The sequence below is a fragment of the Typopeltis vanoorti genome, chromosome 23 (assembly GCF_054136105.1).
Source record: "Typopeltis vanoorti isolate ZY-2024b chromosome 23, IOZ_Tvanoo_1.0, whole genome shotgun sequence".
Lineage (NCBI taxonomy): Eukaryota > Metazoa > Arthropoda > Arachnida > Uropygi > Thelyphonidae > Typopeltis > Typopeltis vanoorti.
This window is the reverse complement of record NC_143571.1, coordinates 28,016,712-28,038,040: the sequence shown is the minus strand read 5'-3', so window position 1 is coordinate 28,038,040 and position 21,329 is coordinate 28,016,712. Positions and strand designations below refer to the sequence as shown.

At 34.4% G+C, this 21,329-nt stretch overlaps 1 protein-coding gene across 2 annotated transcripts in view; it reads right to left on the bottom strand.

Moving 5' to 3' along the window:
• betaCOP (coatomer subunit beta) overlaps positions 1-21,329 on the bottom strand; it is a 304,925-nt gene that overhangs the window by 92,369 nt on the left and 191,227 nt on the right. For both annotated transcript variants that reach the window (XM_090413127.1, XM_090413129.1), the window contains exons 14-15: positions 19,415-19,486; positions 3,974-4,129 (exon numbers count right to left, since the gene is read on the bottom strand). In XM_090413127.1, coding sequence (XP_090269253.1) covers positions 3,974-4,129; positions 19,415-19,486 — 228 coding nt within the window. The remainder of the gene's footprint in view (positions 1-3,973; positions 4,130-19,414; positions 19,487-21,329) is intronic.

Here is a 21,329-nt window from a genome sequence, read left to right as displayed (position 1 = left end):
TGACTTCCAAATGTTGTGAAGGATCATTTTCCTTGGTTTCTATTTGGTGTGCCTTTTTGAGAGAATCATCTCTAAGGACTCCTTGAACCACCTCTCTCTTCTAAGATACTGAGGATGTGTGCTGCGAGTTTACTTTTTTCTCATCTTTTGTTTTCAACATTGCTTATATGTTCTTTGTAGTGGATTTTGACCTATGTGCATCTTTCCATACATTTAGATGGTTATAAAATGGAACTATGTCTTTAGAGGAAGGTAGAAAGCTTCATAAATTGTTGAATGGTTTGCAGCTGTTCTGATGTTTATGACATGACATCTTTATCATTTGGAAACATATCCACAAATACCTTGAATATTTTTGCATATTTTCTGAATAATTGACAACTGAAAATAAAATTCACATTAGTGGTACAAAAGAATAGAAAATTACCATAGGATTACTGTTAAAAATCTATAGAAAAGAAACCTACTCAGGCAAGAACATATAAGCAAGCTTGTTCCATCACCCTCAACAAAAATTAGGTTAAACCTTGAAAAATGGCTTTAAACATACTACAAAATTAAGAAATCAAAAGAAAACAAGAACTTCCAATCCTATTTAATAAGTCGCACAAAAAGATTCTAAAGAAACTTATTTTCTGATGAACCATCCCATGATTACCCAGTAATTAATTCTGAAAACAGTATCTGGGTAATCATGGGATGGTTCACCAGAAAATAAGTTTCTTTAGAACCTTTTAGTGTGACTGATTAAATAGGATTGGAAGTTCTTGTTTTATTTTGATTTCTTAATTTTGTATATGTTTAAAGCTATTTTTCAAGGTTTAACCTATTTTTTGTTGAGGGTGATGGAACAAGCTTGCTTGTATGTGTTCTTGCCCGAGTAGGCTTCTTTTCTATAGATTTTTAACGGTAATCCTACAGCGATGTCTAGGAATGGTAATTTTCCGTTCTTTTATACCACTAATGTGAATTTTATTTTCAGTTGTCAATTATTCAGAAAATATACAAAAAATATCCAAGGTATTTGTGGCTATGTTTCCAAATGATAAAGATGTCATGTTATCAACATATCTCCATCATATATGTGTTTTTAAGGTTGCCTGTGCTATAACTGATTCTTCAAATTTTTGAATGTATAAATTGGCAATTGGAGGTGATAGAGGTGACCACATTGCAAGACCATATATTTGGTAGTAAAATTTTCTTTTGCAAGTAAAGGAAGAAGATTTGAGGCAATGGTGGAAGAGATATGTGATATCTGGAGGAAATAGGTTATCAAGTATATATAAAGATGTCATGTTATCAACATATCTCCATCATATATGTGTTTTTAAGGTTGCCTGTGCTATAACTGATTCTTCAAATTTTTGAATGTATAAATTGGCAATTGGAGGTGATAGAGGTGACCACATTGCAAGACCATATATTTGGTAGTAAAATTTTCTTTTGCAAGTAAAGGAAGAAGATTTGAGGCAATGGTGGAAGAGATATGTGATATCTGGAGGAAATAGGTTATCAAGTATATCTATTGATTCTTCTACAGAGACAATGGCATATAATGAAACTACACCTGAACTAGCTAATATATCTGATGGAGAAATGTGAATGTCTACAAGTTTATCTAGAAAATATCTAGATAAACTTGTTTATCTAGTTTTTCAAGTAGGAGTTTGCATGAAGTTTGAGGTTAGATAAGTGTTTAGAGAAAAGATGTGATGGCGAGCTCCTGCCATCAACTATTGGATGTAGAGGGATGTCTGTCTTATGGAATTTAGACATGCCATATAATCTTGGAGTGATTGGCTGTCTTCTTTAAATTCAAAAGTACTGGAGATCATATAATTAGTTTTTATATGTGATGACTGAGATCATGGTCCATTTCTGAATACGTGAAAGAGTCCGATAACATGAAAGTGATCATGGTGTCATAGTCACCATTTAAAATGACTGGAGATTTCCTTTTGTCAGATTTAAGAATGATTTCATCACTGTTACGTAAACTTCTTAAATCATCTTTCTCTAAAGCTGTGAAAATTTTTTTTGGCATACGACTGTTCAATAAAACCGACTGGTGGATAGTCATTTCATGTAATGGGAGAAATTTAGCCATAATGCCCACTTTTGGAGCATGTCAGAGTAATGATGCAATTAAAATCTTCATTTAGAACTGAAGCTTTTACATTAGTAAGATTGTAGTTTGAAAATTTTAATACAAATTTATTAGAATTCAGAAAGGTTCCATTTCTGTCAAGTCTATTGTATAGATGCTTGAATTTTTCTGATAGTCTATATTTGCCATCTTTATTATTAAGACCATTGAATGCATGCTATCTATGGCACTCCATATATTTCTGGGGGGGAGGGGGGGGGGATATTGAATTAGCCAGGGTACGATGTAGGTGATATTCTTTTTGTTCAGTTGAGAATAAGTCTGATCTAGTTTTTGTATGTTGGCTAGCAAAAGGGCAAAAAATGCACTTCTATATATCCTCTGACTTTTTCAAAATGTGCATTTTCTTTGATTCTTAAAAATACAGGGATTACAGAGTTCTCTGCAATTTTTCAGAAAATTAAAAAATTAAGTCTGTTGGAAAGCAATATTTCCTTGTATTTAAGCTTTTGCTAAAGAATATACCTGTTTCTTTGATTCCTTGTCAAGACATTTGTATGTAATTCACTATGAGTAGATTTGCTTGATTAATAAATAACCAGGTTTAAACTCATGTTTTTTTATTTTAAGAAATTTATTTATTTTATTTTTATTTTTTTAAATCTATACTAGATGTATTTTCCTGATACGTTTCACTGTCTATATGGCACAGCATCTTCACCAGGTTGCTTAACATAAGTAAAAAACAAAAAACGTTTTCCAATAGCTGCTATATTTATAAATTAAAAAGATGAATGATAGTTTAATCATGAGTGTCGTTAGGCATGTCATGTGCAGTCTCTACATTGTTCTGTAAACTCTGTGAGTGTTGACATTGGAAAGGGCTTGAATGTTCCACGCTAATTACTGACTTCCAAATGACAGCAAAACTTGTCACGGAAATACATCTAGTATAAACAAAGTCTACGAGCTAAAACCTGGTTATTTATTATTCAAGCAAATCTACTCATAGTGAATGGCATACACATAAGATAAATTATCTTACAATAGTTAAATGTTTTAAGATATATTTTAGAAAATGAAAATATTTTAAAATGGTTTCTTAAATAGAAATTGATATTTCTGTTATTAAGATCACAAGTTCTAGACTATAAACAAACCTGATGAAAGGCTGCAAGAGACATTTGTGGAATGGTTTTCAGTGCATTAAATTATTTCATGCTTGAGGCTCTGTTCTTTATTGTCCCAAATAATAGTTCTTGCTTCAAATGCTTGTTTAACACTGAGTCTGACCAGGAGAGTAATGTGGAAGTACAGTACCTTCTTTTCATTTTAAAATTTTGCACTTTCTTCATTGAAGCTCTTAATAAAATACTACCAAATAAGATTTTAAATCAGACATTAAGAGATTTAAAATTAAAAAAGGCAGTAAATATGCCTCAAAATAAGGATGATAGGTGGCAAATGAATCTGAGGGCAATGCCACTAGAATATCAAAGTTTAAATGTACTATGAGAGTAAAAATTATTCTTTAATCAAAAACATTGTACTCAGGAAACAAGTATAACTGCATGTATCATAATGATTTAATAAGTAACATTAGCATGCCTTATTTTGGATGAAAAAAAAAAAAAATCCACAATTTCCTAGGATATTTACCTAATTGTGAGGATTTTCCAATCTAATAAAACAGGAAGGATTCCAGTTTTCCTTGGGGGGGGACACTAGTACATGTAAGACAAGGTTGATAATGACGACAGTAGTGAGTTATATTAAATTCACTTTACCTAAAACATAACTGTTATGGTCAATGCATGTATTACTGTAAGATAAATTATTAAAAATAATATTGCATACACTTACTTTCTGATTTTCTTGTTCTTCTTCTTGTTGAGCTGTTAGCATTGTGGCCAAAGAATTGCGACATTCCCTTACGTAAATATCAATTACAAGTGGAGTGCGTTCTATTAAAGCCTTCACACACATAGAAAATCTGTCTATATCATCATCACTGATTTTCTGCAAAAAATTTCAGACAAATAGGTTACACATTTTAGATGCCTATTATTTATTAAATGCTTACATATAATTTATGTATGCAGAAATGAAGGCCAATTAAAAAAAAAAAAAAAAGTCCCAGCACAGGCAGAGTTCACAGAGCATGCAATTTGACACTGGGAAAGAAAATCTAGTTGTAAGATGCAATGAATTCATTCCATATCCATTCAAACTTTAGCAAGTCATTATATATAAAACAAAGTTTGCAAAGACATATATGGACAGAAGGTAAAAAAAAAAAATTTTCCTACATCAATGCAATAAGACGGACATTTACAAGCTTCCTGCATAGATGATCAAGGAAAATCACCTGACTAAATCATGTAACAACACATGCCCCCTGTCAACTTTCATTTCAATAAAAAAAAAAAAGAAATCAAAAGAATCTTAAATAATCCAGTATTAAAGTCCTCTGTCCCTGATGGTATTTCGAAGCATAATTAAAAGTTAAATAAAAGTTGTACTCAGTACTTAAACACCGGTATTGCTTCTATACTTTTTTTTATACAGTCAACACTCACTATAGCAAACGTGTGTCCAGAGGAATAGTTTGTTATAGGGTTTGTTATAATGAATTTTTTTAGCATAGCAACATATATATAATGCGTTGATCAGAATGTGTGGTTTGTTATAGTGATGTTTGCTGTAACAAGAGTTAACTGTACTCAGCCAATATTCATCCTAATACATAAAAGAAAGTAAATTCATTTGATTACAAAAAAAAGGTAATGTCTTCTGTTAAACTAAACTCATCACCCTTTGAGTGATCTCTAAAATAACGGAGGTCATCAGCAGTAAATTTCTTCTTCACTATCCAGAAGTCACCAGAGTTTATAATAGCGTAACAGTAATAATCTCAAAGTACAGATTCTGCTCTAGATCCATGACATATCTCATCCTACATTACCCATTAGTGGATGTGGCATGGAATGGTTTGAATAAACACCTGCACTGTTGCCTTCTGATTTTTATAGAGCATTTAATGTCTGACATTGAAGCCTGCTCAGTAAACTCACCTTCTAGTCTACTTCCCACTCTATGGGTAAACATTTTTCTCTTTAGTTAGTCGAAAAGAACAAGCCATCTACAAGAGTAGTCTGAAAAGTTCTCAGCCTCAACCATAGACGGCAACGCTATTGACAAGTTTTTTTTTTCTAAGTTGGTACATCTGTCATGTGACATACATGTGACATTGCAAGTCATTCTATCAAGTAGTTTGTTTTATGCAGCTGTCTGAAGCAAAAGCGTTGTCTGTATCCCTTGAAATGGATAAAATTGAGTATCATGCAGTTATAAAATTCTTTATAAAAGAAGGTTTAACACCAAAAGAAATTCATTTGAAGTTCATAAAAGTTTATGGGCACTATTCTCCTTCCTTTTCCACAATTAAGAAATCGGCTGCTGAGTTTAAACATGACCGTACCAGCCTTGAAGATGATCCATGTGAAGGACGTCCAAACAGTGTAACAACACCAGAAATCATTGATCAAGTGAGTGATATGGTATTGGATGATGGGCGAGTCAAAGTGCATGAAATTGCTGAGACTATAGGCATTTCAAAAGAACGTGTAGGATATATTTTGCACAAAGAATTGCAAACGAAAAAGCTTTGCACAAGATGAGTGCCGCAATGATCAAAAACGCACTCGCATGAAAATCTCTGAACAGTGCTTGGAGCATTTTAACAAGAATAAAACTGATTTTGTGTATTGATTTATTACTATGGATGAGACTTGGATTCACCATTACACACCAGAATCCAAACAGCAGTCAAAACAGTAAACAGAAGCCAGAGAAGACAAAGTCGGTTCCATCAGCAGGAAAGGTCATGGCATCATTGTTTTGGAATGCTAAAGGCATTTTGTTTATTGTCGTTTATCTTGAAAAGGGTAAAACAAAAAAAATCATATTTCATCAGGACAATGCACCTGCCTACAAAAGCGTTTTCGCAATGGAAAAATTAAGGGATCTGCACTATGAATTGTTGGAACATCCACCCTATTCCCCCAGATTTAGCTCCCTGTGACTTCTATCTCTTCCCAAAACTAAAACTCTTCCTCAATGGTCAGTGTTTTTCTTCGAATCAAGAGGTGGTTGCAGCTGTAGAGGGGTATTTTGCAGATCTTACTGAGAACCACTACAGGGATGGGATAATGGCACTGGAGCATCGCTGGAATAAAAGTATTAGTCTTAAGAGAAATTATGTTGAAAAATAAAAATAATTTTGAAATTTATAAATTCGTTTTTTTCACTGTTAGGCCGAGAACTTTTCAGATCACCCTCGTAGTATGTCATGGTAGATGGCTTCCTCTCTTCAAACTTTCCCGCTAATGAAGAAATTCCTCTTTGCTCTGCTCTATTGCATAATCACTTTCTCCTATACATAAATGACTTCTCACTGACCAACAATCTATAGTTTTTTATAATAGTACACTGTTACTCACATTCATTCAAAACCTTGCATCACACAAACATCCCAAGCTTTAAGATCTTTTACAACCAGTGCCTCATCTCTGATCTTCATGTTATTCTTCAATGGGGTAGGACAACCTAGCCACTTCAACATTACCAAAATGTTAGGCCGAGAACTTTTCAGATCACCCTCGTAGTATGTCATGGTAGATGGCTTCCTCTCTTCAAACTTCCCCGCTAATGAAGAAATTCCTCTTTGCTCTGCTCTATTGCATAATCACTTTCTCCTATACATAAATGACTGCATGGCTTTTTATTTTTCTTGTAAAAAGTTACATTTTCTTGTTAGAATATCTTAACTTATTATAAGGAAAAAAGAAAAAAAATGAATGACTAATGAAATTATGGAATTAATAAAAAAAAATTACTATCCTAAAGGCCTGTGTAGTGTAGCGGAAGTGGCATTTGCATCCTTTCTATTAGGATACCCAAAAATAGACTAAGTTCAAGTCTAGTTAAGTTCAAACAGACAGATGAGACCTCGATAAAGGTCGAAACCAGTATGGATGGTGAACATTACCTTAACACGTTGACCGCCGTAATGTTAAAAAATTTTGTGATCCCCGGGCCAACTTCTTTTTGTTTTACAATTTGCTGAAGGTAACATAAAATAATCATATTTTATGATTTTTTATCTATTTCATGGAGCTAAATAGATTTGTTAAGTGCGAATCACGTGTGCACCGCGCGGACCGAGAAGAATTTTTTTACTGACTGGGCCGAGCGGTGCACACGTGATTCGCACTTCACACAAGGTCAAACTTGCATATCTATGATGTGTACGAACAGTTATATGCGTTCAGTGTTTTGTCCGGTGGAATAAATTTGTTATAAATTGCCCTAATATGGGAGACTACAAAAAAGAGCAACGTCATTTAGAAGCCTTGATAAATGAAGTTCTATCTGATGATGAACCATATGAATATTTGTCAGAAAGTTACAACGGAAGTGATCTTAGTTCTGTGTCTTAAGATTCTGATTCTCTCATTGCTAGAAAGAGAATAAAAGTACAGGTGATAATCTAAAACATTTTCAGTTTGTGGATAATAATTTTGGAATAAAACAAAATGTTATTGAAGAAATGCACGATAAACAGCCTATAGACTTCTTTTTTATGTTTGTTGATGAAGGACTGCTGGACCTAATGGTACAAGAAACTAACAGATATGCTCTTCAAAAACTGAGTAAGACAATTTTACCAATATTACCAATGCCATATATTATAAATAAATATTTAGCACCATTGTTATTGTTTTATTCAACATTAGAAATTGGCCTAAATCAGTTAAAAATAAAATCCCTATAATAGGCCACCTGTTGTACATGTAGTTGAAATTCTACTGCGCTAACTATATAAACCTGTTTACCAGGCCCCATATTTCCATTACCCTTAAGCATTTCATTTAGATATGAATCATGGGTGAACTACGCAGCCTGAAAGAAAAATCTTTATGCGAATCAAATATGATTCACGCAACGCACTGAAAAAATGTAGTGTGAATCGTATTTGATTCATACGGCAGTCAACGTGTTAATGCAGTGTTTCCCAAACTGTGGTCTGCAGGATAGTATATTTTCATTAATTCAACAAGTTAGCTCTAACTTGTTCAATTTCCTGAGTTGACGTTTTGTAGGATCATAATCCAGTTTGGCATAAGTATTACGATCTCAGAGTAATAAATTCATTTTTCGGTCATATGAATTGGTATCAACCACAGTGGTATTCCCTTTGATAGCTCTGGTAATGATTATATTTTTATTGCGTTTTAAGGATGTAAGAGCTTTCAATTCTGATGGTGGGATATTTAAGTCCGAAGGTTTTGTGGTTCTTGATACCAATTCATATTTACAAATTAAATACTCATTACTGTGATTATTACATGTTTTTCAGTGATGAATTCACCACAGGTTTTGTTATATAAAAAGTGATAGTCTTGGACCAGCTTTTCCTGAACAGCTACTGGTGGGGACTAAGGTGACCATTCAGTCTCCAAAAGTTAGAGCTAACAATGCCTTGCCAATTCCCTATACGGGAATAAAAGACATTAGCTGATATATATATATATATATATATATATATATATATATATATATATATATATATAAAGGAGAAAGGTAAACGTGAAGCAAATACAAAAAATAAAGAAATAATTCAGAAATATAAGGAAGCAAAGGAAATATGTTGAATAACAGGTGAAGGGAAACTGAAAACAGTTTCATCGTCCACATAGCCTTAAAAGGAATGAGGAGAACCAACCAAGTTCTCACCTTCTTGTGAGGAGTGGATATTAGCTATCTGGATAGTCAATGAATGAGGATGGGCTGGCAATTTGGGATTTAGCTGAAGAAATTGTATTCTTATTCGCTTAAACCAAAATATAAAACGATGGTACAACATCACAGAATTTCATGCCGGCTGGTGCATCGCCCAGTTAAACAAGACCCCCATTGCTTGTGCAGGAAACAAGTGCAAACAGCGAAAAGTCAGCTACTGGAACAAATTCTAAAACGCATCTCAACTCATCACCACAGTTCAAGATCGGTACTATCAACATAAACATGAATGGCAAAGAAATGGAGCTAAACTGAGAAATTGGTGAAGTACCAGATCAACACAATACAGGTGGCTAAAACAAAATCTGGATATTGTTTTTTCTGAGCAATAAATACAAAATGTTATATTCAGATAAGGACAATAGGGAAAACAGGGTGTACTTATAGTACTGAACACAAAATACAAGGCTAATCTTGAATGGTAAGTAATATCAAGTAGAGTGATGTGGGCAAATATCAGAATGGGAAACTGGACAATGAGACTTATTTGTGCCTATGGTCAAATAGAAGGTTCTATTAAGGTAGAAGTGAAGGAATCTTTTGAGGCTTAGAGGAAGCAACTAACACAATGAAAAAGGAAAAGTTGGTCCTTGTTGGGGATCTAAATAGCAGAGTAGGAAATGATTCTCAGACGTAAAAAAATATTTTGGGAAAATTTAGAGAAAAGAGCAAAGCTAATAATAATGGCAAATACTGTTGTATTTCTGCTCAGTACACGGACTAGTTATTACTAACGCCATGTTCCAACATAAAAATGTGCACAAATTCACATGGAATGAAGAGGCAAGGAATAAGAAAAGTCTCATTGACTATGTTATTGTAGATAGTGATTTTCTTACTGGTGCAGGACACCAGAGTGTGCAGAGGATTTGAAATTGGAAGTGATCACCATTTAGTTGTGAACAGGATAAAAACTGAATTTACTATTGAAAAGAACATGTGAGAAAGTTTTAAAGATATAAAAGTTGAACAGTTTTCAGATGTAAAGTGTAGAATAAAATACACTAACATTATTCAAGAAAAATAAGAGTTTGAGAACAGGAACCAAACCTTGGAGATTCAGTGGCAAGCCCTGAAAAAAACACTGATTGATTCAGCCAGAAAGGTATGTGAAAAATCAGAACTCCGTGGTGGACAGAAAGTTAAACAGGCAGTGAAGGAAAAGAAGAAAGCATATCCGAACTTCCTGGCAAATAAGTCTGCTTGTGCTCTTAGAGAATACAAAGACAAATGTAAGAGAGCTAAATACTCTGTAAAACCAGCTAAACAAAAGTCATGGGAGGACTTCGGTAAGAACATAGAAAATAAATATCAAGAAGGTGGCAAGATATTCTGGAAGTTGTTTAAGAAGCTCAGGAATGGAGGAAAGAGTGGTGTAAAAGGAATTAGAGATGATAAAGATGACATGAAAACAGGAGAAAAGATATCCTTGTATAATATAAGCACATACACACAAGAAAGATATTTAATTAGACAAATATTTCGGTCTGAAAATTGCAGACCACCTTCAGTGGCAATACAAGAACAGTTTTAAAATACAAGGTGGAATTTATAAATGATCCATTGTTAGTATACAACAAGCCGAAGATAGAACAAGCCGCGTGATGTTATATCACTAAGTATTAAAGAGAAATATTTTTAAGCAGAGACATGATTGAATTAAAAATATTAATTAATAATTTCAATAATTTTAAAAAACATAAAATTAATATGAATTAATGAATTATCCTGATTAGACTTTCCCAGATTTTTGATATAGATATACAGTCATTCCGATTCAGGTTAGGACGGTGGAGTAAGGCTTTTTTGAATAAACATTAAAATTTATAGCGGGATCTATATAAGAGAGTTTTTGACCAAAGGATGTTGTGGTTAGTTTCTGTCCCGTGCTGAGCCAATCCAGATTTTTCGGGTTTATTGTGATGAATGGAGGATTGATGTTCTTGGATTCTTTTTTCTAGACCATCCAGTTTGTCCAAAATAGGAGAGATCACAGTTGCAGGGAATTTGATAAACTGCAGGAAGAGACAGAGTTGAGTGTTTGTCTTCAGAAGAAGGAAAATGGGAAGATAATTTGTTAATAGGTGAATAAGTAGCTGTTAACTCATATTTCTTCAGAATTCTTGAAATAGGTTCTGAAATCCCGGAGATGTATGGAATTGGAACTCGACGTATTGAATCTTTGTTGTTTAGTGGTGGATTATAAGAATAGAGAAGATGTTGTGTACTCTTTTTGGAAAAGCCATCGAGTTTCATGTGCTGTTGGATAGTAGAAAGTTCTTTCTGTAGAAAATCAGAAGTAGAACAATTAGGTTTGGCTCTTCTGATTAGACATTTTATGATTCCTGTTTTTTTGACAAGGAATCTGATAGGCAGATTCTTTAAGAATATAACAACCTGCGAACATTGGTTTCCTGTAAACTGTAGTTGTAAGAGTATTTAAAGGTGACCGGATGAGGAGAACGTCTAAAATTGATAACTGGCTGTTTTTTTTGTTTTTTTTTCCCCCCATTTCCATAGTAAACTTTATACGACGATATAAGGAATTGATACTGTTTAAAAAAGAAGGTAAGGAGTCTTTGTTGTGAGAATTACAGAGGTATTTCCTACTGAGTGTTCCTGGCAAGATTTATGCCAGTATACTTGAGAAACTGGTTCAGAAGAATTGCTCCACACATGAAGACATGCTTGATGTATGGAGCAATTACTTCAAAAAACTGCTAAATGAAACAAGCAGTGACAGTGCAGCGCTAAAAAAAAACTCAACAGGCATGCAATCAGGAATACATATCCATACTCATCATCTTCAAATTCCTGACATGTACACTCAAGGGGTGTACAGGATATGATAGTACTACATGAAAAATTTACATCATTACTAACTTCCTATCCACAATTTTCCTCCAAATAAGTCTGTTACTTGTCGAGACTCCAACATCATCAGATCTTATATTTCTATCTTCTAAGGCACTTTGTACAGTATCAATCCACCAATATCTTGGTCTTCCTCTGGGTTGTTTTACCGCCAACCTGGCAGAGAACACTTGTTTTGTTAATCTTTCCTCGCCCATTCTATTTAAGTGGCCATACCACCTGAGATTAGCTCTGCTAATGCATTCCTGGATGCTGACAATGTCAAATACTTTCATAATATCCTCGTTTTTAATATGATATTGCCATTGAAGCCATCTGTTCACACCTCTAATCTTTCTCAGGCCTCTCATATCTGTAGTCTCTAGTCTTAGGTCAAGTGTTCTACTTTTGACCCAGCTCTCAGATCCATAAGATAAAACTGATTTGAACACCTGTCTTGTATACAGCTAATTTAGTGTTCCGACTAATTTCTCTCTTATTCCATATGAATTTAATCAATTGACTTCCTACCATACCAGCTTTGTTGATTCTGTTGTCTATTTCCATATTTAATTTACCATCTTCACTAAAAATCATGCCTAAGTAGCTGAAATTTTTTACTTGTTGTATAGGTTCTCCATTCACAATGCAGTTGATATTTTCAATGCTTCTGCCTATTTTCATTGTCTTTGTCTTTTTATTGCTGACCTTCATATCATATCTATTACAACAGTTATTCAATTTAGTCAGGGAATCTTGCAGATTTATTTAGAAGTATAACATCGTCTGCATAAAGCAAACAGCTGACATTAACATCTCCAATTCTGATATCATATTTAATGCCACTTTCCTTCATAATGTGATCCATATAGATAATGAATAACAGAGGGGATAATGTACATCCTTGTCTCACACCAGATTTAACATTAAACCATCTTCCTGTACTTCCTTCAATTCTAACTGCTGACTTACAACTCAAATAAAGACTAATTATTGCTTGATATAATGCCCCATTGACACCATATAACTGTAGCATATTGAATAGCTTCTCTCTTGGACCCTTGTCATATGCCTTTTCCAGATCGATCAAACTTAAATACAGATCTTTGTTATATTCCCATGCTTTCTCAACTATTTGTCGTAAAGTGAAGATCTGATCCTGACAGCCTCTATTTGGCATGAATCCAGCTTGTTCTTCACCAAGCTTTTCTTTCACAATTCTTTTCAACTGTTTTTCAAGTATACTGGCATAAATATTGCCAGGAACACTCAGTAGGGAAATACCTCTGTAATTCTCACATTCAGTTTTATTTCCCTTTTTATATATGGATACTATTAGAGCTCTATTCCAATCATCAGGAATTCGTCCCTCTGCCCAGGACCTCTGAACTATGCAGTGTAGCCACTGCATGACTTTTATATCATACTTCAGCATTTCTGGTCGAATATCATCTACATCTATTCATTTAGCCATTTAGAAAAATGGCTAAATGAGACAAGCAGTGATAGCACATTGGTAAAAAACACTCAACAGGCCTACAGTCAGGAATACATATCCATACTTCCACATTTCAAGCCTTTGATGGCTTTTTCAATTTCAAGTATGGATATGTATTCCTGACTGTAGGCCTGTTGAGCTTTTTTACCAATGAGCTATCACTGCTTGTTTCATTTAGCCATTTTTCGAAGTAATTACTCCATACTTCAAGGATATCTTTATCTCCCGTTTTCATGTCACCATTATCATCTCTAACTCCTTTTACAGCACTCTTTCCTCCATTCCTAAGCTTCTTTAACAACCTCCAGAATATTTTGCCACCTACTTGATATTTATTTTCTATATTCTTGCCAAAGTTCTCCCATAACTTTTGTTCAGCTAGTTTTACAGAGTGTTTAGCATTCTTGCATTTGTCTCTGTATTCTCTAAGAGCACGAGTTGACTTATTTGACAGGAACTTTTGATATGCTTTCTTCTTTTCTTTCACTGCCTCTTTAACTTCCTGTGTCCACCAGGGAGTTCTGATTTTTTTATCCTTGCAGACAACCTTACCACATGCCTCTCTGGCAGAATCAATCAATGTTTTCTTCAGATTTTGCCACTGAATCTCCAAGGTTTGATTCCTGTTCTCAAACTCTTTCATTTTTTCTTCAATAATCTTTGTGTATTTTAGTCTACAGTTCACATCTGAGAGCTGCTCAACTTTTATTAGCTTTAAAACTTTCTTACATGTTATTCTTTTCAATATGAAATTCAATTTTATCCTGCTCAAGACTAAATAGTGATCACTTCCAATTTCAATTTTCCAAATTTTCACATATCCATACTTGAAGTAGAAAAAGCTATCAACAGCATGGAATGTGGAAAGGCACCAGGAATAGGCGATATTTCACCAGAAATATCATCTATTCATGTATAGATAGTATGGAGGTATAAAAGACTTGCAATGGCTGCACAGCATAGTTCAGAAGACCTGGACAGATGGATGAATTCCAGATGATTGGAGTAGAGCTCTCACAGTACCCATACATAAAAAAAGGAAATAAAACTGAATGTGAGAATTACAGAGGTATTTCCCTACTGAGTGTTCCTGGTAAGATTTATGCAAGTATACTTGAGAAGGATTGTGGAAGGGAAGCTTAGTGAAGAACAAGCTGGATTCAGGGCAAATGGAGGTGTCAGGATCAGATTTTCACTCTACAACAAATAGTTGAGAAATTATAGGAATATAACAAAGATCTATATTTAAGTTTTGTATATCTGGAAAAGGCATACGACAAGGTTCCGAGAGAGAAGCTATTCAAAATGCTAAAGTTGTATGGTGTCAATGGAGCATCATATTAAGCAATACATAGTCTTTATTTAGTTGTAAGTCGGAAGTTAGAATGGAAGTACAAAAAAATGGTTTTATGTTAAATCTGGTATCAGGCAAGCATGTACATTATGTCTTCTGATATTTATTATCCATATGGATTATGAAGAAAAGTGGTATTAAACCTGATATCAAAATTGGAGATATTAATCTCGGCTCTTTACTTTATGCAGATCATGTTATACTTCTAAATAAATCTGCTACAAGTCTGCAAGATTCCCTGACTAAATTGAATAACTGTTGTAATACGAGGGTGGTCTGAAAAGTTCTCAGCTTAATAATGAAAAAATGAATTTATAATTAAAAAATTATTTTTATTTTTCAACATAATCTCCCTTAACACTAATAATACATTTATTCCAGCGATGCTCTAGCACCATTATCCTGTCCATTTTGTGGTTCACAGTAAGATCTACAAAATATCCCTCTACAGCTGCAATCAATTCTTGATTCGAGGAAAAACGCTGACCAGCGAGAATGACTTTTAGTTTTGGGAAGAGATCAGAGGGAGCCAAATCTGGAGAATAGGGTGGATCTTCCAACAATTCATAGTGCAGATCCCTTAATTTTCCTACTGTGGTCTAGTCTTTTTTTTTTTTTTTGTCTAGCCTGGTTAAAAGATCGGAATAATATTCCCTGGTTATTGTCTTACCCTTTCCAAGATAATTAATAAATAAAATACCTTTAGTATCCCAAAACACTCATGCCATGACATTTCCTGCTGATGGAACCAATTTTGGCACTGAACAACCGGCTTCTGTCTACTGTTTTGACTGCTGTTTGGATTCTGGTGTGTAATGGTGACTCTAAGTCTCATCCATAGTAATAAATCGAAGCACAAAATAAGTTTTGTCTTGTTTAAACGCTCCAAGCACTGTTCAGAGATTTTCATGCGAATGTGTTTTTGATCTGCTGTGAGCAAGTGCGGCACCCATCTTGCACAAATCTTTTTCATTTGCAATTCTTCATGCAAAATATATTCTGCACGTTGTTTTGAAATGCCTATAGTCTCAGCAATTTCATGCACTTTGACTTGCTGGTCACCAAACATCATATCATGCACTCGATCAATAATTTCTGGTGTTGTTACACTTTTTGGAAGTCTGGTATGGCCACATTTAAATTCAGCAGCCCACTTCTTAATTGTCGAAAATGAAGGAGAAGAGTGCCCATAAACTTTTATGAACTTCTAATGAATTTCTTTTAGTGCTAAACTTTCTTTTACAAAGAATTTTATAACCACACAATACTCACTTTTATCCATTACAAGGGATACAGAAAACACTTTTGCTTTAGACAGCTGTATAAAACAAATGACTTGAAAGAATGACTTGCAATTGCACTTGGATGCTTATGACAGATGTACCAACTTAGAAAAAAAAAATCTTGCAGATAGCGTTGCCATCTATGGTCGAGGCCGAGAACTTTTCAGACCACCGTTGTATTGGCTCTTCATTTGTGGGTTTTGCAGTGCTTTGAGTGTTGTACAAGTTCTTACTGAATCAGAGACTTTCATAATCAATAAAACCAAGACATAATGGTAGTTGATATTCATTATACTATTCAACAATATTGTGCAACTTGAATATGAACTTGTGCTAAAGCCACTTTGAAAGCCTGACTGTTCTTTTGGTTGTGTAAGGAGTTTAGCCTATGAGCCAAGACTTTTGTAAACACTGAGATAGGTCAGTTGTTCTTCAGATCTTTATCAGAATTAGGTTAGCCTTTAGCCATGTTGATCGTACACCATTTTTCTTCAGACATAGGGAAAAAAATTTTCCCAAGATTCTGTAGGTCATCTCCCCACTTGTTTTTAGAAGTTCAACTATGACTCCCTCCTGACCTGCAACTTTTCCATTTTCATGCTTTGGATGCTCCACATAACTTCACCTCAGTAGAATATGTGGTACACTGCAATTATTTCGTAGTTGTCTTCTTTATTTGCTTCATCATCCTAATATAATATTGGAACATTGTACAGAACAATATAATCTACCTTTAAATTCTAGGTCAACAGCAAGAACTAACAGATGCACAGGAAAATTAATTTTTACCTTCATTTTTAGATATATAGTATATAGGACTATTTAAATACTGTCTCATCCTCATAAATGGCAGGTAATGGTGTCTGCCCATTTTAATTATTATTATTTTAATTTAATATAATGCTATGTCATTTCATTATTTAATTTCAATCATTTATTTTTAAATTTGGGCCTTATTTGTAACCATTCGCTAGGGAGCATCTGGCATGTGGCTCAACTCTGCAAATAGGATTAACATTCTTTATTATAACTTCACCTTGTAATTATGCTGATGAAATGATGACCAGTTAGTTTCTAGTTGCGATATTTGCAGTAATAAAATTACTATATTCTAATAAACATACAGGAAACTGCATCAGTATAAAATCTGATGTAAGGCTAAGACAGATACATTATCTGATCAAAAACAACCAGACACCCTTTTGTAATAATTTTTCATTGAAAAATTTAACCAGAACACTAAATTAGAAATGTATAAGACAGCCATCAAATCAATTTTAACTTATGGATTTGAAAGCTGGGTTGGAAATAGAACAGTTAATCAAAAACTATAGACCACAGACAAGTTCTGAGGAAAATTAGGATAGGGAAATGAATAGAGACAATGGCAGAATCAAAAATAATTTCTAAATATAGTGAATTATTATTATTACATGACACCTACTCTACATCTCTGTCTCAACCACTCAAATCCATCAATTACAACAAACCTATTTCTTACTATTAAGTGGATTTCCCTCTTCCAAATAGCATCAAGATTTCTTAGAGGTTTTTTTTTTTTCCTTGCACCATCCCAAATATAAGAACAGTTCAATTGTAGGTGAATTTTGGATTTAAAGAGTTAGGAGCTGCAGGTAAGAAGAATATTTTGAATGAAAGAGGATACCAAGTTTAAGAATCCGAACTGGTTATGGATGTGATCATGTTAAGATAGGTTAGATGGGAATGACAATCGAAGAAGAGAAAATTGATAACTACAGATTGGAATATTATTAAAAGCAAAGGAGGGAGAATGAAGCAAGGTCTTTCTTTTTGGGAAAAAAGATGGAATTGTGTTTTGGAAGCAATGAAACTGACTAGTTTATCTTCACCACACCCAAGACAGATGAAGGAGATCCATGTTTATGACAGGTCATTAATATATAGGAAGAGAGAGTGTAGGTAAAAATCACAGAGCTCTGAGGCAACACTCTCACAATGACAGAGAAATCTGATGGCCCATCATAAAGATTAGGAGGGAAACTATAAGACTTGATCAAATGTCCCAGAAATGTTAAGAAGACATATGAGTTTCTTCAAATCTTTCGAAGGCTAATGTTCAAAGGTAGAGAAGATTGGCTTAGAGCAAGGGTCGGCAAAGTGGTCGATAAACACCTAGTAAATATGTAACTATTCATCAGAAACATCCTTCTCATTAACCATTCCAAGTAAATCAATAAAATATAATTAAATTTTAATGTTCTTTTGGATTTCTTTAAGTATTTTCTTTAAATATTTTTTATTGAGAAGCAGAAAGGAAGCAAAAGGGTGAAGGAATTATTATTTTTAAATTGAGAAATTTATTATTGACAACATTTATTCATTTATTTAACATGATGGGGGTTGATGAGGGATCAAGGATTCCATGGAGGGGTCAATGGTCTAAAAAGTTTGCCGACCCCTGGCTTAGAGGATCTGTTGTGAAAAAAGTGAATCATACTGGCCATCATTAATTCATGGTAGGCCTTTGGGTAGACCTTCATTGTTTTTGAGAGGACTAAGACAAGGGCAATGAGGTAAGAGTGATGGCTACTTTTATCTCCATTTTTAGAAATATGCTGTATATTGGATCATTTCCATATTGTTGAATTTTCCTGTGTATATGCCAGACAACAGTATGACAGCTCATATAAGAAATATACAAGCATAACTTGAAAGGGGGACAATACCATCTGGCTCAGCAGGATTACTAGTGTTCAGACTAATGAGGATTTTTCTGATACAATTCTAGCACAAGAACAGAAGACATGTACTGAGCTCTTTGTGGATTTGGAAAATGGGAAAAGTTAATTTTCCTTAGAACTGTATACAAGAGCTGGTCAAGAAGAGATTCAGGGTACTGAAAGTATCATTCAGGGTATTGATGTTAGTAATGATCTGATAGCACTTCAGTATCTGTTTCAGCTTCATCTTTGAAATTAAAGAAGAGAAACATGAGACTTGTGAGCATCACAGTCTTCACAGAAGATGATCCTGCTGTCTGGATAGTCGGACCGTAGAAAATTAAATTTCACACACAAACAATTAAACAGCAGAACCCAAATGAAAACAACGAAGTGTGGTAAAAATATGAGGCAGAATAGATCACAGTGTGGGAATTCAAGATTTAGCAATCTCAAGTACAGAATGTCAAATCTGACAAATGAAGATGTACTGCTCTTCTTACACAAGGAATCATCCTCAACTAACCATATTGCAAAGAACAGTTTGGTTAGTTGAGGATGCCAGTTGAGGATCTGTGTAAAATAAGATATTTTGATGCATGTATGTGGTAATACATCAATATCTATGTTAATGCTGCAAATGTCGGTGAAGTGGATGTGGAAGATAGTTTCCACTGAGTAAAAAGAGTTAAGCAATAGTTAAAATTATAGTAAAGAATAAAGAGATCGGGGAAAAAATGTCATAATTACCTTAGTGACTAAACCAGATTTTCCAAGGTGAACAATGGAAACCATGATTAACATCGCTTCTGCCAAAAATGCCTGCAAAGTAAAAAACAAATATATATTTCTTATAATATTTTGCATAAGTGAATCATTTGAAATTAAGATAACTGGTTCATCGATTCATGAGTGGAATCGGGGAAACAATATGTGCATATTCCACTCCCAGTAAGATGACTGCAAGGAACATGCTCTAAACAGCAAAGCAAGTGCTTCCATAAGAATTAATATGCAAGGTTGTGTATGTTTGAGTGATTGTTATAGACTTATGTTATATTGAACATAAGTTTCCTTTCAAATCCTAATAATACTGTTTAAAACAATTTTTTTAAAAATTGCATAATAAGAAATAAAGTAATACTGAAAACTGGTAAGATGCACACAATATACCTCCAAAACAATGTGTATTTTTAATCGTTTGATACATAAACAGTACTGAAATATTATAAACAGTGCACAGGAGAGATTATGGGTACTGTGTAGTTGTAATAGCACTTCACAAGATTGGAATGCAGCCACCTGTTATTTTCAATACAGCAAAAAACCCCTGAATTAGTAAGATGTTTGTGTACTGAACTATTAACCATTATAATGATACAGAAGATGGATCTGACTGCCAAAGAACAGGTCGACCATGCTGCGTTGGGACACAACAGCTTGTGAGCGCAGTGAAGGCACACCTCTGTTATAATCCGGTGAGATGAATGTTTCGCAGAGAATGATGTCAAGTGTACTAACTGATGATCCGGGGTGAGAGCCTATCATCGTTCGACTGGACACGTCTTTACACCACTTATGTGGCAGAGGGTGATAAAATCAAACCATTTCACTGGCAGTATGCAAACAATAGACACAGATATCCTTTTCACAGATGAGAAGATTTTCATGATTGAAGAGTCACTTAACTGCCAAAACAATTGGGTATACCCTGGATGGTTGCACAGCACATGCCATAGCACCCAGGATTCAGAGAGGTCATCACTCCACATCATGGTCTGGTGGGAATGACATATCTGGGGTATCCAAGTTACATTTCTGAGAGAAAGAGATCAAAATCCTCTGCCAAAGTGTATCAAGAGACACCATGCTGTAACTTGTGGTACATCCCCTGAACAACACCTTGTTTCACAGGAGGCAGTGGACTACACAACAGTGGTTGGAGGCAAATGTGGCCAACCACATATAACCATATAATTGGGCATCTGGAAATTCCAAACTGAATCCATTGAACTTCAAATTGTGGTTGAAGCTTGAGTAGCTTGCAAGAAAGGATGCCTGGGCATCACCAGCCTGAAAGTGGATTTGAACAACATTCAGCATTTCTGTTGGATATTGTGCGTGCCACCATCGATATGTGGTATCACAGACCTGAAGGCAAAAGGGAGACATTTTGAGCATCAAGTGATGCTATATGCACATTATACATGTGGTTTGTATGTGCTGAAAGCTAAATAACTTACTGATAGATTAAAGGTTTATGCACTGTTCAAGTTGTAATAGTATTTATGACTACACTAGGTATAAAAATACATACATTAGGTGGTATATGTTCACATGCAAAAGTGCTCTTCCTCCTTTCACGTATCTAGGCTAGCCTGTTTCATTCTCAGTACAGCATTTCATTACCTCTGTTTCTTATACCCTCTAGCTTGTAGTTATCTTCTTATACACTCTCTTGTAGTTTCAGTAAGTGTTTGTGCAAGCTCCTGATAAGATAAGTATTATTTTCAGTTATCGTTGATAAAATTGCTTAATATTGCGTAGTTTTGTTTGCCGTGCGTATTTTAGTGCATCTGTTTGTGTGTTTTTGGTGTGTTATAACCTATAATTTGATAAAACACGTTGCAAATAAGTATGGCACCTGTACGAAGGAAAATGGCGG